At 50.9% G+C, this 21996-nt stretch overlaps 1 protein-coding gene across 1 annotated transcript; it reads left to right on the forward strand.

Moving 5' to 3' along the window:
• The first annotated feature begins 934 nt into the window (after positions 1–934).
• On the forward strand, positions 935–3700 carry LOC127756940 (uncharacterized). Its single transcript, XM_052282323.1, has one exon. It carries the CDS (start codon positions 1659–1661, stop codon positions 3252–3254), a length of 1596 nt encoding a protein of 531 aa, XP_052138283.1. The 5' UTR covers positions 935–1658; the 3' UTR covers positions 3255–3700.
• The last annotated feature ends 18296 nt before the right edge of the window (positions 3701–21996 follow it).

A 21996-nucleotide genomic window follows, 5' to 3' on the forward strand; every position in this document is an offset into this window, starting at 1 on the left:
GTAAAATTGGTTCCATGCCATCGAAAGTTTTCGACTTTTGGTTTATACCATCGAAAGCTCTCGGTGCACTTTAATACCATCCAAAGTTTACCACGTTACTCGTTATACCACTCCCGTCCACTTTGCTGAATCTCCCGTTAAGTAGGACATCTTTGCCCTTGTGTCGTGTTCATAGCCCCGATGCACCATATCAGATCGAAAGCAGATATTTCCCCTTCGTCCGGCATAGCCGCCGCCCCTGTCGCATTGTCCCGCAGCCACCCCCGGCCGTAGCTGGTGCCAGATGACCGGTCCTGTTGCTTCCGTGCCCCTATTCCTCCCGCGTGTGCAGCCCGCTTGGCATGCTCCTCCGGCCAGGAGCGGCGTGGCGCTGCGCTCGATGGACGACGGCGGCCGCCGTACACGACGAGCAGTGTCGGGCGCTCTGCAGATAGCCACCACATTCCGTCACTGCAACTTTTGCTTTATCTACGAATGCAACCACATGGCTCTGGCTCTCCAGGACCGTTTGGATTATCTTGTTGTTGGTTAAGGTTGCTAACCATGGCTGCTGCCTCCTTATGCATGCCGAATATGCTAGCTTGACTAATTGCCTCCTTATGCGCATCGATGGTAGCGTGGAGCATGCGAGAGGAGAGCAGGGAAGCCGCGTCTCGCCGTGCTTGTCCAGCGCGGCCTGCTCCTCCAACGCACGCCGTCGGGAGATTGGCTCGAGAGAAAGAACAAGAGATTGGGCAGGATTAGATGGGTAAAGGAAGGGTAGTATAGACATATCCCCTTTGCCTTTCAGCAAAATGTGGAAGCGAAAAAAAATAAAATAATAAAACTCTAACAAAAGTGAACGGTTCTGAAATGAAAAGGTAACGGGGAAACTTTGAATGGTATTAAAATGCACCGAGATCTTTTGATGGTATAAACCAAAAGTCGAGAACTTTCGATGGTGTGGAACCAATTTTACCTTTAATTTATGAGTCATGGGTCTATATTAGGTTAGACAGCTGAATAGTCCAATTAAAAAAATAAATTTTAGTCCATCGCTAGGCATGTTTCAGCGAAGCCGAAGCGATATTCATCTGGCTCCCGTCGCTTCGCCCCGATTACATCTCGTGTCGCGCCGTGTTGGTCACATCATGCCACTGACTGCTCCTGCGCTCGTGGCGACTTCTTGGTGTCTCGTAAATGGAACAATTGGACACGGCAGATCGCGGCTCGCCATGCCCGTTTCTATAATGCCCTCTATATAAGTTTTTGCCCTGGGGCTTCAAAACCCCAGCACCGGCCCTGGCCGGAAGAGGTAATCCGGGACGTGAGGAGAGGCAGCCGAGCTCTTCAAGCCAAGAAGGCGTGCGCGCAGCTGCCGGACGACATCCAGGGCTTCGCTTTCTCCGAGACGCAGAAGCTAGCTGGACTGGGCCGACATGATGATCTACCTCAAGCTTCGCCCCATGGCTCGCCCAGCCTCCGTCCTTGAGCCATCATGAAGTGCACCGGCCGCCAGATCAGACGGCCAGCCGGCCGGCGGCTGTTCCGCCTGTGATGCACGTGCAGGAACTCCGTCGATAGGTAGGTTCTCGCAAAGGAGGTGGCCAAGGTGTTATTTGGCCGTTTTCCATTTCGGCTTCCGTGTTTTGTTGAGGATCAAATATAATGCCACGTGTATGATATTGGAAGATCCGATCCGATCTGATCCGATCCATCTACAAGCAGCCTCGGGTCGGGCGTCGTTGATCGAAATCCGACTCGGTGTCAATCTCGGGGTGGCGAACCGTATCCGAATCCCAACTGGAGCAGTTGCGCTAATATGGAGTGTATGCTTGTGTGGTCCCGATCATCAGCAGCCGCAGCTAGCGATGGCCAAACGCAGGAGGTGCCGCGAGGCGCAGCAGGCCATGGCCAAGAAGAGCAAGACGTCGGCCCCGTGCTTCTTGCCGGACGACGTCGTCGGCGAGGTGCTGCTGCGCTTGCCGTCCAGGTCGCTCGCGAGGTTCCGCTCCGTCTGCCGCTCCTGGGAGCGCCGCATCTCCTCGCCCGCCTTCGTCGAGAGCCACCACGCGGTGGCGGCGGCGACGCGGCCGCCCAAGCTGGCCTTCGCACCGACGGCGCCGCCGCACCGCTGGAACCTGTTCGAGGACCACGACGTGCGCTGCCGCGAGTGCCCCAGGGTCATCGGCCCCAAGGCCTGCCGCGGCCTCGTCCTCCTGGGCCAGCGCTGCACGCGCACCTACTCCGTCTGCAACCCTTCCACCGGCGGCCGCCTCCGCCTGCCGCCCTGCCTCACGGGGTACCCCTACTTCAACAGCTGCGCGGGGATCGGCTTCGACGAGCGCGCCGGCGTGCACAAGGTGGTCGTCATCGCGGCGCCCATCGAACTGGAATGGGCGACGCGATGCGAGGTGATCACCATCGGCGACCCCGCGGGCTGGAGGGCGCCGGCGGGCGAGGGAAGCTCCAGCAGCATGCCCGCCGCCTCCTTCCTCGTCCAAAACATGGACCCTGTCTTGGCGAACGGCTGCCTCCACTGGGCGCTCCGCGGCGCGTCACGCGTCTCCGAGAACGACGACGACAGCGCCGTCCTCTCCTTGTCCCTCGCCGCCGAATCCTTCCGTAGAGTGCCCCTGCCGCCGTTCGCCAAGGACGATGTCCGCAGATGCTTCATGGACGACTCCAAACCCTACCCCGCCGCGAACCCCCGGAAGCCGGGATACATAAAGGGCACGACGCCGACGGGCCCCGTCCTCGCGGAGCTCGGCGGACGCCTCTGCATGGTTCGCGACCTCCGCCACCGCGGCGACATGGGCGGCACCACCTTCGAGGTGTACAGGCTCGACGACTACGACTCCGGCGCGTGGTCCCTGAGTTACCGTGTCGACCTGTCCGGCCACGCCGCGAAGCGGCTGATGACGACGTGGTTCGTCGTGCCGCTGTGCTACCTCGCCGGCGCCGACGGCGACGGCGACTCCTCCGATCGGATCATGCTCGCCACCACGATGCAGGAGGTCCACGTGTATGATCCCAAGACTCGTACGCTTGAGACGCTGGTTTCTGCGGTCCATGCTGATGAAGCTATGACACGTTCACAACGTCAGAATTCTACTGCATCTCAGCAGGAATCCCCCCCATTTTCCTTATGTAACCACAGCGAGGATTTGCCGACTTCAAAAAATTACCTACGCTTCGTGATGTTCCATGAAAGCCTCGTTCATCTGGAAGGCATGGAATACGGCAATAGTGAGTTCGAAATACTGGATGCGTAAATGACAAGTACAGTACTATATAGAGTGTGTGTGTGTGAGATCGGGCCGTTTTAGATGGATTCTAATAACTCGAGTGGATGTCCACCCGTTTATTGCATATCAACTAGATGGTTACGAAAAATTTTCAAAAAAATTGATAAGATAGATGAATATGTAATATATCACTTTACAAACATGCAAATTCAAATTAAACTTCTATAAGTTATAACAAAAATAACTAATGCATGTGAATTATAATGGTTTCAGATCAAAAGGTTACAGGTGAAAGGATTGAATGTTGGAGCCCCTCGAAAATGAAAAGAAACATGGCATGAAGAGCTAGCTCATAGTTTTAATTTGTGCATTTTCAATTTCTTGAGTTCTAGGGCATGCCGTACTATCAAGGGGGGCACAAAATTATTCTTTGAAGATACCTCAGTGCTTAAATCACATGAGAGGTACACATGAGCGAAATTTCCTAAAGACTTTTGTTCCCTGTCGGTAATTTCCGGTGTATAGCGGGTGGCGGAAATTTCCGGTATCCTACCGGAGATTTCCGGTCTGTCAGCCGGAGGTGTTTCCCACCAGAAATGTCCGGTCCATGCGACGGAAATTTTCGGTGGGTCTACTGGAGATTTCACTCAGTCTTTTTGCAGCTGCTGCTTCCATTCTTGCAAACTCTAAGTCAGAAACACTCTCTTGAGCGCACTTTCCTCTCCACTTGCTTCACTCTTGAGTCTTGAGCATCCTTTGCAAAGTTAGGCTGTGTTCGGCAGACTAGCTTCCCAACTCCTCCTCCTCATTTTCCGCGCGCACGCTTTTGAAACTGCTAAACGGTGCGATTTTTTGCAAAAAGTTTATATACGAAAGTTACTTAAAAAATTCAAAATAATTCATTTTTAAAATTTTTTTAGAAAATACTTAATTAATCACACACTAATCACTTCACTAATTAGTAGTGAAGAGTGTGAGAGCCTGAGTGAGAGAGTGCACGTGAGACTTGCAGCTTGACTTTGAGCACTTGAGGTCTTCGTCAATTTGATTTGTGGTGCTTATTACTCTTGGAATCTTGGATTCCATGACGGTAGGGATGGCAATTTCCCCCGTGGGATCGGGTCCCCTGCGGGGACTCACCCCTACGGGGGCGGGGGCGGGTGTGATTTTTGACCCGTGGGGGTATCGGGGACGGGGCCCCGCATTTAAGCGGGGAGGGGACGGGGAACACATTTTACCCGCGGGTTACCCGTCGGTAACGGAAGTTCGTGATAATGCCTTTCCAAAGCTTATCCATGAAAATCGCATGCCACCTAGTTGGGCTAAGGCTCATAGCCAAGTATCAGGCAAGGACAACCGTCATCCCCTCAGTAAATACCGAGGATGTCTCCTACTCCTACTGGTACCATGCCACAATTGAGGCAAAAAGACACCATGATGGGCAATAAATGTGTAAAACTTCATCTCCTCATCCTCGGCATTCCACAACCATTGGCACACCAACCCCCATGTGATAACAATTTACTTAGCTAGAGGCATCCCATAAATACCCGTGTGGTTGCATTGTAACGTGTTTGGATGGATTTCCCAAAGGAATCGGTCCTTAACGGCAATACGTGGCCAAACCACAAAGGCTTGACTCCGCATCATTACTACTTTCACAACACATTTTACTTCACAACTCCTTGGTACAATGTACCGGATTTTTAAACATGTAATTTGGTATGGCCCAAGTTTCCCACACGGCAAACAACGTAAGCATAGCTAAGCAAAACTACCTCGGTAGTCATATAACAATACCGGCGTAAATATTTGTGGAGATATCAAATGTATGGAAGCATCAACCTATCTAATATAAGTGCAACTAGTAGGTCGGTCCGTCGTTGTGTAAACAATCCGATCCCTAGACATGTTAATCGTGTGAACTAAGCAATACACTTTTCAAACAATATATCTTTGCAAATATAGGGGCAATGTGATCAAAGAGGCTTTCCTTGCACAGGGTTAGGGCCTTCTCCCTCGAAAGTGGCATCTAGAGCTTCCTTGAACTCGGGCTCTATACGCAAAAAGCAAAACTAATTAACAAAAGGCAATAAAACAAGCTCAAATCAGAGAAAAAATGGTACCACTGTGTAGATCTCAATTTTAGAAAAAATTAGAAACTCGAACGGGTCAATCGGAGTTATGGTTGATTTTCTATGGATTTTCAAAGGATAAAAGCATTTTCTGGAATTTCATTTATTGGACGGCAAGGGAATATTCCGTTGGAATATTCCGCTAGGCTAACAGCAAAGGGAGGGGGCCGACCTATCGGCGACTGTTGGAGGAAAAAGGGCGTGGGGCCGGCTTGTCAGTGGCTGGAGGGGGAAGTCCTCTTCCTCCTCGCGCTCTGCTCGGCTCGGCCTGAGGGCGCGTCGCGGCGGCGGGCACGGCTGGACGTCCGGCGGCCGAGGGGAGCAGCGGAGACCTCCGGAGAGGATCCGCCGGAGACGGCGGCGCTAGAAGGCGGGGCACGGCGGCTCTAGAGGTGGCACAGAGAGCAAAATCAAGAGAAAGAGAGAGGAGAGAGAGAGAGAGAGAGATGATGTTGGAATGGTGATGGTGTGGGGAGAAGGAGCTCGGGCTGCTTCCCCTTTTATAGGCGGCGACGCGGTGGCGAACGAGAGAGAGGCGCGGCTTAGCGGCTAAGCTCCTTCGTGTCGACGTAATGGCGAACGGATAAGGATAACTCGAGAATGACTCAGCCTAGGGTTTAGAGGTGACGGAGGGTGAGGTGGCGGCCGTTAGCCGTTTGTGTCGACGCGACGGGCGATGGGATGGTGATTTGATGGATGGACAGCGACGAGACCTCTCCATGTTTCCCGGAGGGAAACCGGAGCGAGGGCGGCTTGGCGCGACGCGGTTTTGGCGCGGCGCGGCCTCGCCTCGATGTGGAGTTGGTGCGGCGCGGGTGTTGGCACGACGTGCGGTGCACGGGGAGGGTGGTGTGGTGCGGCGCGGCACGGGAACGAGGGCGGAACGGTGCGCCACTTGGGTTGGCATATCGTCGAACAACTTGCGTGCATGCTTGTGGCTGGTCTGGGGAGGAAGACAATGAGCAGTAGTGGGCTGGGCTGGGCCGGCCTGCTCAGGGAGGAGAAGAGGGGAGGGGTGGAGGGGAGTTGCGCCGGGAAAGAAAGAGAGGAGGCCCAACATGAACAGTGAACTTTCACCTTTTCTCAAGGATTTGTAGAATTGAATTTTGAGAAGGATTTGAATATGAATTTTGTCTAGGGTTTCACAGGAATTGAAGGGAATTTCTAGGAGAGGATTTTGAGATCTAAATGGCACAAAAACAATTAAGAACCAAATTAACTCCAATTTTTAAATGACAATATTTTAAATAAATGCAAAATAAAATATGGGTGCTACAAAAACCGTACCAACGCGCTCATCCATCTAGCATACTCATTCATGAGAGTATCTTGGAGGCACTGACGAAAGATCGAAATGCTTGATCAATCTTCTCGAGTCAGTTAAATAGTCGTTTGGTTGAATGGTATCACAGAGCTTATTGCTCCACTGTAGTATCGACATTGAATGCATATGTCAGAGGTGTTTTGGTTCAACGAATTTCCAATTCTTGATGCCAATCATCTTTCGTTATTCAAAAAATATACGCAAATTGAATACAGGTAAAATGCACAAGCGTTACAATATAATGATACATAAAATTCCCGCAAATAATTCCAATATATTCTATGCAATTCTATACATTTTATAGCAAAGATATTAATTAAACGTAATAAAGGCATTACAAATAATCAATAATCATAAATACGATAAATACATTTCATAATCATAAACATCAGCAATAAAAGTACCTGAAATGCAAAGTAGGGGTTGAAAATTCAATGTCCCGTGGTAACGTGGTTTGGTTATGCGATAATACGATTCTTGGTGATATTTGCAAATTTCGAACGCCTTTCTAGCAAGGTACCCTATGCAGAAGGGTTGATGCGTGTATTCCAGAAGTTCCAGGGTTTTAGTCACACATTTTCCATGCTTAAAATATTGCGCCTAATTTCCTGGAAGTATGGGTGCTCTTTTGCAAAATCACAGGATTCTTTCCACTTCTTTTTATTTTCTTTCTATCCTTTTCCTCCTCCTTTCCTTCCTTGCTTCCCGCGATCGGGTGCCTGCCATATGCGGCGGGTGGAGGGGCCGACGCAACCGGTGCGGCAAGCGCCGGTGGCGGGCGGTGGCGGAGCGGCGGCCACCCTGGGCGCCGCCGCGGCCAGACAATGCGACGTTGAGGCTAGGACGGCGCGACGGCCTCTGCGGTCGGTACGGCGAGCGCCGGTGGCGGGACGCGGCGGCGCCGCGGCCAGGCGATGCGTCGCCATGGCTAGGACGGCGCGGCGCGGTGCAGCGACGCCGGCGGCTGGGGCGTCCAGGGCGCGCCGTGCGCGGCCGGGGCGTGACGCACGGCGGGAAGGCGCGATGCGGCGGCGGCCGAAGGTGCGGCGCGCGGCGACCAGGCGTGGGCGCCGCGTGGTGGAGCGGCGCCGCTGCCAGGCGGCGCGACGGCGAGGTGGCCAGCCCGCAGGCACGGCGAGCAGCCTCTGCGGCGCGAGGGGAGGCCGTGCGACGGTGTTGCCCGGCCGTGCGGCGGCGGCTCCATCGACACTCTCTCCCCTCCTTTTCTTTTCTTCATTTTTCTTCTTCGTATCCGAGAATGGCGTCGGCCGCGGCTAGAGCGGCGCGCTCTCGGCGCGTGCGCTGACAGCAGCGGCGGCGTCGGCGTGGGCACGGCCAGTGGCGGCCTTGTGCCGTTATGGCGTGGCGCGGCATGCTGTTCGCCGGCGGCCGTGACGCTGTTCCTGATCTTATTTTTCTTGTACTTCTTTTCATCGTTCATGTTCCTCTTGTGGCACGATGCGGCATGGCGAGATGCGCATTGGCAGCCAATTATTCCGGAAATCCCTAGTCGACATTCATCGACGACATCAAGTCGGCGTTTGCGGACTTCTCAAGAAACAGTAAAACGGAACAAGAATGGGGAGAGGAATCCGTTTACGCGATTAGATCGGCGAGATGCAAAACAAATATGCGAGCTCTTACCTTCTTCCTTTTCGGTCTCCGGTAGAACGCCGTGCTGATAACGTATTATGCAACCCCCGTGCTACGTTGGTAGTCCAGAGAGATTACATAATATCTACAAGAATTAGGGACACAAGATATGAGAGTGTGGCCAAGTTCTCATTCATTCTCTCCTCTTCGTGTATACAAGGAATAAGTTCATTTGAGGTCCCTTAACTTGTCAACAAATCTGATTTTCATGCCTCAACCGGAAAACCAGACACAACGAGTCCCTCAACTATCAAAACCGGTGCAGATTAGGTCTCTCAGCGGTTTTGAGGGCGGTTTTGGCTGATGTGGCGCCTACGTGGCTAATTTGACTCGGTCTTCATCTGACGTGGCATTGACGTGGCGCTCACGTGGCAATTCGAGCCGGAAAAATAATAAAATCTGCGGGACCCACATGTCAGTCTCACACAAAAATAATAAAAAGTGGTGGGACCCACACAGGCCCCACAAGTTAGTCTCACACAGAAAATAATTAAAAAATGGTAGGACCCACGTGGGCCCCACATGTCATCCAACTCACCCTCCTCTTCTTCCTCCTCTCTCTCTCCCCTCTTCTCTCTATCCCCTCTCTCTCTCCGGCCGATGGAGCGGGGCAAGTGGCAGCCAGCCGGTGAGCGAGTCTCTATCCCCTCTCCACCGCAGCATGCTGGCGTCCCCCTTCACGCCGCCATCGCCTCAGCTGCGTGTCGCGCGCCGGCCGCGTCGGCGCCGCCCGGATCGAGCTCCCCACCATGTCGAACCTTCCCCCTCCTCTCCATTCCCACCGCCACACGGAGTCGGCCGACGCTCAGCCGAGCACGGCTGCGCCAGCGTCGCCCGCGGCAGCCTCTCCTCGTGTCGCCCTTCCCCACCACGCCGGTCCATCCTCTCCATCCCCACCTTCGCCGGCCATCCTTTCCATCCCCATCGTCGCCGGCCTCCTCTTCTCCACACCGCCGCACCGGCCTTCCCAATCCACCGCCGCCCCGTGAAGCACCCCTTCTCTCCCTCCTCTGCCCGGCGCCGCCCCGATTCCTCCCCCCTACGCCTCCTCCTGGCCGCGCACTGCCGAGCCGCCGTGCCCGGCCACTGCTGTTGACGCCGCACCGACCTCCCCGTTCCACCCCACGCTGATCTCACCTCCATCCCCGCCACCACCGAGTTCCCCGCCGCCGCCAGCCCTTCCCCAAACCCGCCGCCGCCCATGGAGCTCCCTTCAAGGCCCCTTCATTGCCGGTGCCGCGCCGCCGCGCCAAACCGCCTCCGCACGCCGTGCCTGGTTGCGCCGCTCCCTCCTTTCCCGCCGGCAGCCAGCCACCGCGTGCCGCTGCCTCTCCGTCGTCGGGAGAGAGGAGAGGAGAGATAGATGAAGAGGGGAGATGGGGAGAGAGAGGAGGAAGAAGTGGAGGGTGAGTTGGACTGACATGGGGCCCACGTGGGTCCCACTATTTTTTATTATTTTATGTGTGAGACTGACATGTGGGGCCCACATGGGTCCCATCATTTTTTTATTATTTTCTGTGTGAGACTGATATGTGGGTCCCGAGGATTTTATTATTTTTCCGGCTCGAATTGCCACGTAAGCGCCACGTCAATGCCACGTCAGATGAAGACCGAGTCAAATTAGCCACGTAGGCGCCACGTCAGCCAAAACCGCCCTCAAAACCGCCGAGGAACCTAATCTGCACTGGTTTTGATAGTTGAGGGACTCGTTGTGTCTGGTTTTCCGGTTGAGGGACGAAAATCGGATTCGTTGACAATTTAAGAGACCTCAAATGAACTTATTCCTGTATACAAATGTAAGCCTCCTCCCTCTAGGCATAACCATGAGTGCCTTCGTGACGGGCCCAAATAGTGGGTAACCGGGCCGGGCCTTCGTGGGCCAACGGTTTCCTAACAAATTGAACTAGTAATGCCAATGAGTAGGTGCCAGTGGTTTAGGGAGAAGAGGGTGTCTCTGCAATAAAGGAGAAATGGAAATTCAGAGCTCAATTTGGCTTGGAGACAGATTTGCATCAAACGGTTTAACAAGTACTTTTTCCACAATTTTGGTGGCATGATCAGGGTCAGCCCCTCCTTCCCATCTTATAAAAGCAAAGGGGACTCAAACCACTGGCCAAACACATAACGGAACCGAGACGCCGCAATTCGAACTCCAACCACCTCCCCGCTTCCCCCCTTCTTCCAGCTCTTCCTCGGCTCGCCGGGCCGCCCTGCCCACCGCCATGAAGCAGAGCGGCGGCCGCGATGGCGACGGCGGGGTCCATGGCGGGCGGGCCGACGATGCGGCGCGTGCTGGGCGCGGTCCCCTCCGGGGGAACACGGGGGGCGGCGACGCGGCTCCGACTCCCCGCGCGGCAGGGCTCCCACCGAGGGCTCCACCGGGGCGGCCGGCGAGGGCACAACTAGGGCCGCGGGCCCTGGAGCGCCACCGCGACGCCGAGGAGTTCCCCCGCGAGCGCGAGACCTCAAGCCTGGTGGAGGAGCCCAGGGCGCTGGCCGTACGCCCACGCGGTGCTCCGCGAGAGCGCCCTGAGGAAGGCGGGGAATCGTCGCCCTGCGAGATGGGGCAGCGGTCCGCCGCGACGGCTCTCGGAGGGGGGAGTCGCCGCGGAAGCCACGGCGTCGTCGACTACACCTGCGGGGACGAGTCCCCAAGCTGGGAGGCCGGGGCGATCCTCGTGCGCCCACGCGGTGCTCGGCGGGAGTGTCCTGAGGCTTCGGAGGCCGGCGCGGCGGGGCAGCGATCGCCCACGGAAACTCTCGCGGGGAAGGGTCGCGTCGGACGCCACCGCGACGCCGTGGAGTGGCCCCGCGAGAGCGAGCCCCCAAGCCGCGAGTCCGGGGCGCTCCTCGTGCGCCCACGCGGCGCTCGGCGGGAGTGCCCTGAGGCTTCGGAGGCCGGCGCGGCGGGGAAGCGATCGCCCGCGGAAACTCTCGCGGGGAAGGGTCGCGTCGGACGCCACCGCGACGCCGTGGAGTGGCCCCGCGAGAGCGAGCCCCCAAGCCGCGAGTCCGGGGAGCTGGTCGTGCGCGCACGCGGTGCTCCGCGAGAGCGCCCTGAGCGCGGCTGGGCTTCGGATCCCAACGCGGCGTGGCAGCGATTCCCTGCGATGGCTCACGTCGGGAACCACCACGGCGGGTTGGTGAAGCCCCGCGAGCGCGAGCCAAGGCGCGCCGAGGGGAGGCCACGCGCTCTCCAGCTTGAGGACCTTGAAGATCGCCGTGGCGAGGGGCCAATGATCCGCCCCGGGGACTCCTTGGGGGTTCCCGGAAAGCTATGGGGCTTCGAAGCCAACGGCGAGATCAGCGACGACGATATGCAGCCGCACCGCCGCCGCGTGACTTTTCCGGGGCCGAGGGATTGCAGAAAGGGGCCAGGCACTGATGGGAGGGGTGACCGCAAGAGCTCCACGGCCGCCGCGGTCCACGACGAGACCGGCGCCGGGATTGCACCGAAGGGCGGCGGACTTCACTCGCTGGGTTCCACGGAGGCCGGGGAAGGAGGTTCGCGCTGCAACCCGTCTTCTGAGCCAAATTCCTCGAGCACTGATGCTTCGGGGTCGGGGCATCATCCGCCACAAGGTAAAGAACGACTACTGAATTTTATTCTGGTTCTTGTTATCTAAATGTTGTTGAATGAATCGTTGAACATTCGCAGCAGTGGTGTCTATTAGTTGCTTTATTAACACTGATATCTCGTGATTGCTTGAAATCCTATAAACAATTGCAGTAGGAATGCAGGTACGTATGAATTGTTGCACGTTTTGCAGCAGTGGGTACGAATGGCTGATGTTTAGGGATCTAGTTGAGCTGTATATATGAGATTTGAATTTTGCTATCACTATTCATTGAGGTATTCTATCTTGTAAATTATTTTGTGATGACTGGTATGTTGAATTAACTATGTGCCGATGAGTATGATATGGCTTGAATGTTTGCCGTAGGAGTGTAGTTCGTATGTGTTGTTGAATATTTGCAGCATCAAGGTTTCTGAATCTTGTGATTGCTTGAAATCGGTAAAAAAAAACTGTGTGCTCTGATTGATGTCATTGTTAACATTCTTTATCTCGCTGTTACACGATGATGTTAGGGATTTATAGCTGCAAGGTTGATCATGTACTGATGAGCGATACATTCCTGTGATTCTCTTATGTGACTGTTATTTTTTATATGATGACCTGAAGTCAATTTTTCATGTGAATGTGATGATCTCAATTTTATCTAGTAAAGGTTGATGTTCAGAACTTCCATAGTTCCATTGAGGTTTCTTATCAGTACCTAGTTCAGATACTTAAGTGGCAATCTGAAACTGCACAAAAAAATATAATGAGTGTTTTCTGATACATTTTTGGCAATTCATTGAGCTGTATGAGCTTGTCGATTCATCTTCTGTGATATTTTATTATCGCTTCAAATCTGTGATAATTTGGATGCTCTGGTCGATATGATGGCTGTAATACCGCTCTTCTCATTTCTATAAATTTTCCGCAAGAAGGTTTATGAATTGTTCTATCAATTCTTTGTTATTTTGTGATTGCTTGAAATCTGTTCAAATCTGTATGCCCTGGTCCATCTGATTGTGCAAACATCCCTTATTTGGTTGTCATGCACGATGGTTCGACTCCGTAGAAGCAAGATTGCTCATGTACTCATGAGTGATACGTTCCCAGGAATCCTATTTCGTGTCTATTATTGTCAATGTGATAACCTGAAGTTTATCTAGGGTTGATGCTTTAAGAGCTTCCATCTATGTGCCTTATATCTCTCTTTTCTTTCTTATACTATATATGCAATTTCGGTCGCTGAGCATTGATGTTGGAGCTTCCATTTGAGCTGTCTTACTTGTACCTGTTTCTTCAATTAAATTATGTAGTCAAGAGAATAATTATGTAACTATTTCTTGAATTAATTTTTTTTAGGTGAGGCAGATAATTCAAAGAAGTCGGGAATGATTGAGAGTATAGTAACTGAGCTTATTGAAAACAAGCGTATATTGGATGTTGACTTTCTTGAAAGCTGATTATTTGAAAAGGAGAGACAATATACTCTGTCCTACTTTGAGGTATGTACTAAAACAATTCTGAGTTGTGGAGTGATTTGCTTGGAATCGACCAAAACATTTCTAAGTACATAATATAATTTGCTGATCATTTGCTGCAGACGTCTGCTTCCCATGCTGAACGCAGCTGGTACAGCAAGTGGGCATCATGCCTTGCAGATTATATCAGTAACCCCTCGGTCCTGCCTCATGATAATGTTTTCAGTAATTCATGCTGTGATGAGATACCCGAAGAAGATTTACTTGAAATCTCAAGAAAAACTCAAGTTCAGAAGTATAAGTGTAAACTGAAGGATCTTGTCAAGGGGAACTACAGATCTATGTACTCACTCCGGGAGTTCTTGTGCAGGAGCTGTATAGACCCAGAGCCCGAACTAGAATTAAGTGCACTGAGCATGATTTTGGCAGCAGCAAACAGTAAATGCAACCTTCACATCTTGGGCGCAAAAATCCGGATAATCGGAGTAACCGTGATCAAGGCCTTCATTGGCAGCCCAAATGTGCAGAGTCAAGCCTTGAATCTACTTTCAAAGTTGTGTGGTTTGCACCAAAACACCAAGAAAATTTTAGAATTTGGAGGATTTTCTTGTGCTATACACATACTGGAGTTCTCAGCTCTTGGAGCAGAACCAGCTGCACAGCTGGTTTCAACCCTACTGGAATCAGAGTGTAGCTATCCTAGTATTTTTAAGGACCGTCTGCCTTACCATCTAATCAAAGCTGTGGGTCTGGGAAGGGTGAAGGATGAAAGCGGCATAGAAGACATTCTGTTGCTAGCATCACAAGCTGAGCTTGCCCAGAGTCATTTTTTCAATGCTCTGGTGATTCTGAAGTCTGGTTGCAGATCTAGAAATTTCTTGTTTGGCCTTCTATCCAAAATTGCGAGTGCGCAGATAGATGATGAATAGGTGACAGTTAGCCCCTGGATACACTTCACCTTCGTCTGCATGTGCAGGATTTTGTTTGATGAGATGTATAGATATCAGTATCACCAAATGTAGTTTCCCACTTGACCGTTGTTTGCAGTCTAATTGCTGCAAGAAGCAACCCTGTACTAGAATTGCAAGATTGCATTGCGGTTTACCGCGGTTGTAGCTGAGACGAGTAACTAATTGGCATGGTTTGATTTGTTTCAAGTTTCAGTCAGTCAGTTGGGATTTGCGGAATTAAACCTGAAAATTTGTCTGTCCAGTTTCAGATTTTCAGTCTTGTTCTTCAGTTTGGTACTTACATTAAGCTGCGGTAGTGCGGTTTGGTGTTTGGTTAAGGGCCTGCCGTGCCATTGTTTTGAGCTGAGGATCTTGTTCTGCGTGTGTGTATCTGCCAGTTGGTCTTATTGCTTCCTTGCCGTGACCTTTTGTGTTTTAGCTGCACCCGGTTCTGTCGTTTATCTCCTTCAGAGTTTCTTTCAATCAGCTGCTGGCTGTAGCATGTCTGGAGCATTAGACCTTAGATTATTTTGTTGGTCGGTGGCGGGTTCCGGCCGTGGGGAGGGATCAGCTGAAGCCTGAAGCCGAGGTGATTTCACAGTAGGTTGGAATCTGGGGAGCTACGGTCAGTCCGGATGTGCCACGCGTGGTGCAGGATCTCCTCCTCCCTGGCGCCAACCCCGTCTGCCACCGCCGCATCCGGGATCATCTGAAGAAAAACGAACTTCGGGTGAGTAGAGCCTGCATCTTATTACAATGCTCATAAAGGGAGTTGCCACTAAACAGTTAATCAGTTATCTATGCTAATGGAGGAGGCTAAACAACTTGAGGCAGAGAAACAGAGCATGAGAAATGTTTCTCCTCGTCGCTTGATGTATCATGAGAAATTATCCACTGTACTTGAACCATGGTATTCAATGAGGTCTTTGTCCACTGGCGACAACATGCTGTCGACCTGCAGTTTCGTCAGATGACGGATTTGTTTCAGGGGTGGTGCCATGGCATGGAAATGTATTTGTAGTTTTTTGGTGAACGAAACTGGATGTCCACATTGGAACGGAAGCCGAAGCCGACAAAAGCTATCAGTTGAGGACTCGAGGGTTCACACTTCAAGCATCACATGCACTCTGCACTGCACACTGGATGCGCCGGTGGCCAACGGGGTGGGCGCCAGGGAGGAGGGGGTCCTGCACCATGCGTGGCACATCCGGATCCATCGGGCTCGACGAGGCGGCGATCGAGTCCATGGCCCTCACGCGGCCCCGCGCTGGCACCGGCATTCTCGGCGCCCACGTCAACTGCCCACTCTGCCGCGCCCACGTCCTGCACCCCGCCGACGTCGACGACAGGGAACGCGTCCCGCCACCCGCCGGCGAGCGTGCCCTGCAGCCGTGCTGTTACAGGTGCGCCGAGGACAGGCAGCCCGCCGAGCACCGCCGCATCCTCCAGCGTCACCGTAGCCTCTTCTCCCCGCTAGCTTGTCTCCCGACAGCTGCCGTGTGCCGTCCCTTCTCCCCGCCGCCCGTCGGGCGTCGAACCTGGAGGGGAGACAGAGGAATTGGGAAGAGAGGGGAGGAAGAAGAGTAGGGAGCGAGAATGACATGTGGGGCCCACGCGGGTGTAACATCCTAGAAATTAACTATTTTCTTATCTTACATCATGCTGATTCTTATGTTCTTAATAACCTTTAATAACCTTTTAAACCTAGGAAAATATAATTAGAAGGACCTCTTAGAACTAACTTGCATAAAATCCCTATCTGGTATATAACTTCTTTTGTGTTTTTCATTTAAAAATATATTTGGTTAAATTGAGATATTTTTCTTGATTTGGTTTTAATTTAAAAACCTTCTTTCAACTAAAATTCTTTTATTCAAGTTTAGTTTGAAAATCCTTTCTATTTTTATGAATTATGGTACAAAGAAACCTTCCCATATTGTGTTAGAACCTGAATCAAAGCAATTCCAATTTTATTGGAATTAATTGTTGACCCATCCTTTGATTCTCAATCCAAATTCTTCCTTTTGATCTAGCCACTGATTTAATTCCTGTGCTTTGATTTTCTCTTCGGCACAAGAGTAGTATTATTGTAAATATTGTGAATAATTGCTCTTGTGCTAAGAAATAGATCTTATCCTTCTCATCAAAAAATCCAAATTTTCTATTAGCCTCAAACAATTATTTGCGACCCATACCATATATTTTGAGGCTAAAATCCTCTTTATCCTTCTCCATTTATTTTCTTCCCACATTCCCAATTATATATTCAACTTTTATTCATAAATCCCTCTCCCCCTATTTGAGTGCAGCAAAATAAATTCTACCATATTCCACTTCCAAAAATATTGCACTCAAACTAGAAAATATCTCTTTTGGAAGTTATATCCAAATATAATTTCCTTTCAACCCTTCCTATTCAAATTCTCTCCAAATATAAATCCTATTCAATTCCATTACCCAAATCCCCTTCAAAATTCAGAAACAGTTTCTGTTCACTTTGGGCCGAAATTTTCTTCTTCCGGGTCATTCCTTCCTCTCTCCTTTCGGCCCAATCGGCCCAGCCATCAGCCAAGCCGTCATCTCCCTCTTCCTGTGTGCGCGCAACAGGGCAGTGGGCGCCGTCGCCATGCGCCATGGGCGCCGCCCCTCGTTTTGCGCCGCTGCCGTTGTCGTGCCGTGTTCCTCCTCCTCCGCCGCCCAACTTCACTGAAGCCGCCGCGTGTGCGCGCCGCCCTGGCCGACCAATGGATGGACGAAGCCGGCGCCATCTCCTTCTCCTCCACTCCACCGGCGCCGTGACCCATTCATCCTTCTCCTCCACAACCGCTTTGCGCCACCGCCTCTCGCCGCCTATAAAAGACGACGAGCTCCTCTCATTCTCTCACCTCAAAGCTCTCTGAGCTTCTCTCTTCTCTCTCTTCCAAATGTCGGCCGTCGGCCGATCTCCCTCGTCGGAGCATTGCCGACCAAGCCCTCGCGCCAATACCTTCGCCTCGACGAGGCAAATCCATTCCCCTACTTGCCCCTTCCTCTCCCCCTCCGAGATAAGCCACCACCGCCTCCTCCTTTACCGGCCGAAACTGAGCTCGTATCGTCGCCGTTCCGGCCGTTTCAACCCTCCTCTCTACCAGCCACCAACCTCCTTGAGTGCGTGTCGTTCGGGAACACGTGTTGCCGCCGGCGTCGCAACCTCTCAGCTACCGGAGCGCCGCTGTCCCACCCGCCTCCTCCTCTCCCTTCTCTCTGTCTATTCGGGAAGAAGGAGAGAAGAAACGAAGGAAGAAGAAGAAGAAAAGAAAAAGAAAAAGACCGAGAGGACACCTGACAGGTGGGCCCCAGTACAGTACTATTTCACATTTTTTAGATTTGATTCAAAATCCAAACTTTAGAAGCCTATATCTCCTAAACCGTAGATCCGATTCCACTGAAACTTGGACCTAAATTCAAACCCTATATTTTGATACATAATTTGCTATTTGATAATTTTATTTGAATTTATTCAAATACCGTTTGAATTTATATTTCATTTTCAAATATTGTCTTTCGTCCCAAATTACCCTTTAGCCACTAAAAAGCCGCCGGTTGAAACTTTACGCCTTTCATGGGGATGTTCGCGCAGTCTACTGGCCCTGACGTCGAACCGTTGGTTGTAAAGCCCGACAGAACCAAACCTAAGGTCGAAGTGCTGCTCCTAGTGCCGCATGTCTCGACGCATACAAAGGTCAGAGCTTCACTATTCCCTCGACCTCTACAGCACGCCGCACAGTTATCTCTCGAGCTCTGTGTGATCCTAGTCACTCCGCTGCCACTCACAGTTGTCGGAGTAAAACTTCTGTCCCGCTAAACCTACACAAACTTCCTATTCCTCTAGCCGTCATGTTGTCTGTTAACACCTGCTAGAGAAGATATCAAATCTAGTCGTTATACTGCCCAACTCTAGCAACGACTAGCAAATACCCAAACCCTACCCAACACCTTGTTAGTTAAATTCTAGCCGTCATCCAAATCCCACACCCACCAGTATCGCCTATCCACCATACTCTCAGTCACCTACTCTTCACCCACTAGAACCTATATAAAAAATATAGAGCCTAACCGATATGCTTCACAATCAGCTTCAATATAACTAAACCCCAGCCATTATACTTCCCAAACCCACCGCCAACCAATACTAACCACATACCAGTTAAACCAGTTCAAATATCCAATATACATCCTATCCCTTCAGCAACCAAAGCCCATACATAAAATATAAGCGACCTTGGTTGCTTAATTCCCTCTAGCCTCCAACCCTTTAGAACCCACACATGAAATGTTAGCCCAATAATCCCTATATCCTATAAAGAAGATATTATACCCTGAACCCTAGCTCTCCTAGCCGCTTATCGATCTTTTGCTATCTTATGGCTTTTATTGAATTTGGTTCTTCCTCTTGTTCAGTAGAGTCTATTATATTTGGATGGCAACTTGCGGTATTTCGAGCATCGAATAATTAGGTTGCCTATCTCGGATTTATTTGCATCAGAGCAAGGCAAGTTATTATTCCTCCCCTTGAGCATAATTATCCTATTGCTTCGTGAGAAACAAATCCACCTCCCAGCTGGTCATGTGATCCCATCGGCTGCCGAACTTGGAAAAAGAAAGCATTGCAAGTGGCATAACACAGGATCACACAACACCAACGAGTGCAAGGTCTTCAGGCAACAAATCCAATCAGCCATCGAACAAGGGAGAATCAAGTTCGATGACCCGAAGAAGACTATGGAGATCGATGGCAATCCCTTCCCTATCAACATGGTCTACACAAGTAGAGGGGCAGCCGATAAAAGAGGTTGTCGAGCCAATGCTGCTATGATCATCAACAAATATCAGAGGAAACTTGAAAGACAGAGGGAGGAGAGCTACGAAGACAACGATAGTTTTGACCCTCATTGGGACTGCGAATTTTTTAGATTCTGCTGGAACAAGGGAATGAGATTACCATTAAAACAGAACTGCCTAGATGCAGCGGGATCGACGAAGACCACGTCGATGGCTCAAGCCGATTTCCCCCCTAGGAAGGAGGATCGACCGATACGAAGGAAGTTACCTGTTCATCAGAGATTGGGACCACTCCATCAAGATCCCATCCAGAGGGAAGACGAGAAAGATGGGCCCGAGAAATAGCAATAGTGCCCTTCCAGTATTTTTACTAAAAATCAGAAAAGGAGGGTTCAAAGGATGAGGAGCAGGGGTCGATTCCAGGAGGTTCATGAAGAATTCAACCATCGGCTGAAGAGGACTAGACAGGAATGGCGCATGAAGAGTAAGGTTGTTCCAACCGATGAGGTCGAAGCCGACAAGGTAAAACAAATAGCTAAGGGAAAGGCCATTGAGTCATCATCAGTCAACATGGTTTTTGTGCTACCAGTAGAATTTGGTGCTGAGACGATAGGTGCGGAACTAAAGGAGGAATCCCTGGCAAAATTAGCTCTATCACTTGAGCAGGCTATGTTTGAGAAACCTGAAGGAACCGAAGATCGGCACTTGAAGCCTTTATACGTCAAGGGCTTTGTAAACGGCAGGCCGATGTCCAAGATGTTGGTTGACGGTGGGGCCGCAGTAAACTTAATGCCATATGCTACATTCAGGAAACTGGGAAAGAACGCCGAAGACCACATCAAAACTTACATGGTGCTCAAAGACTTTGGCAGCAACCCGTCAGAAGCCAAAGGTGTTCTAAACGTCGAACTAACTATCAGCAGCAAGACGATCCCGACTACTTTCTTTGTCATTGACGGAAAATGTTCATACAGTCTTTTACTCGGGAGAGACTGGATCCAAGCAAACTGTTGCATCCCGTCAACTATGCACCAGAGTTTAATTCAATGGCAAGGCGACCGGATAGAAATTGTGCCAGCCGACAGATCGGTTAATGTTGCCAACGCCGATTTGACTATTTGGGAGATGGACGGGATTGATTGTTTATCTGGAAAAGTCTGGGAAGGAGGATACCTGAAGGTGTCCGATCACGATATACAACCGATTGGAAGTGAAGAACCACAATTATTGCTTTGAGAGCGCCACTGGGGTTTCACAATGCTATGCTAAGGATACTATAGATAATCTAAATGGCAACTTTGTGTGACAAGTTGACAAGCACGATCGCAGCATCTAAAGCTTTGCAGTGATCCTAGAATCGCCAACCACCTCAATCTAGCAAAAGCTAAATCAAGATGAGTTTTGATAAACTAAACCGGCTAGCGGAGCCGATCTAGATAGAATGATGGATAACTACCCGTCTCGTTGGCAAAACGGAAGGTTTTCAGGACAAACCTACAAAGAGGTGTCTCACTCTCGCAGCGGCGGCGGACGATTTACAGTACAAATCGACAAAGATGGAGAAACTAAGAGAAAACTAAAAGCAATATGAAAAATGATTCGATTGATTGATTGTTGATTGTCCCTTTACAATGAACTGGCCTTGTCCCTTATATAGGGGGTTGGTCTTTCCCTCTACAGGCCCTCCATCACATCCAACTCGGGATAGAAACCAAAGAAAACCCGAAACATGCCTTCCCGAGAAAGGAAACTTCGAGACCCTATGAAACAGACTCGGGCTCGAACTCTGCTGGTCAGACCGGCCACATGCCGGTTGTCTGACCAGAGTTCAGGCCGCGGTTTGACCAGCCTATACACGGCGGTCAGACTGGCCTCCCAGAGGAAACACCGGTAGATCGTCCAAACTTTGGCAATTTCCCTATTTTAATCCTAGGTGCCAAATTTGGGTGTAAATATGTGGCTCATAGAATTCGCCCCTAGGAGCAGACAACTCGAAGAGAGGTTGCTCCATAGTCGAGAAGAGTTGACAGGAGTACTTCTCTGGGTAGCAGGGGTGAAGGTAGAATAAAAAAAATGAAAAAGAAATACGAGGATGAACTGGGTTCGGAAATGATCATCAACCATTCCCTAGCAACGGCGCCAGAAATACTTGATGGTAGTTCTTACAGTCACAGATAAATCCGCAAGCGCACGGATATATTGATGTAGCACTTCCCCTACGGAGTATTCCAAGGGTATCGAATCCAAGGGAACGTGTGTGGTCAGATCTTCCTCCGGTTCATCCAAGGACACCAAGCAAAGGATAGGCTAGGATAGAGAGGACTTACTAGTGAGAAACAATGTCTAGGGAAAGCTTAAGTTTAATCTTAACGAAATACTTCAGGCACTAGCAACCCGTTGTTCCTAGATGTCTCTCTACTACGTACCTTGACAGGTAGGACTTAAGTGATCTCCAGGGCCATCTCCAATGAAGACCATCGCTGAGGTGTGAAGAGCTCCTTGTCTTGGTCGTCATAGGGTGTTGGCATGCCGATCCATTTGTACCATAACCATCGTAGCCAAGGTGCCCGTCCCATTTTATGAAGGTTGGAGACCCCTAGTCCATCGATCTTATTGCCCTGTAGATGCGTTGCCAATTCACTTTGCACTTGCTGCAGTGGATTTCATTGCCACCATCCCAAAGGAACTTTCTCCTGACTTTGGCTATTTCTTGGATGATTTGCTTTGGTATCTTTAGTACTATCATGGTGTAGATCAGCATGGAACATAGTATCGAGAGGACTAGCTCCCTTCTGCCTTTGGCCGAAAGTAGTTTCTTCTTCCAGTTGGCTGCCTTGATTCTATCAAT

This window comes from Oryza glaberrima, chromosome 12 (genome assembly GCF_000147395.1).
Source record: "Oryza glaberrima chromosome 12, OglaRS2, whole genome shotgun sequence".
Taxonomy (NCBI): Eukaryota; Viridiplantae; Streptophyta; class Magnoliopsida; order Poales; family Poaceae; genus Oryza; species Oryza glaberrima.

What these genes read in the sequence shown, in the direction of transcription:
- LOC127756940 (XM_052282323.1), top strand. Translation starts at nt 1,659, where the DNA reads ATGATATTGGAAGATCCGATCCGATCTGATCCGATCCATCTACAAGCA.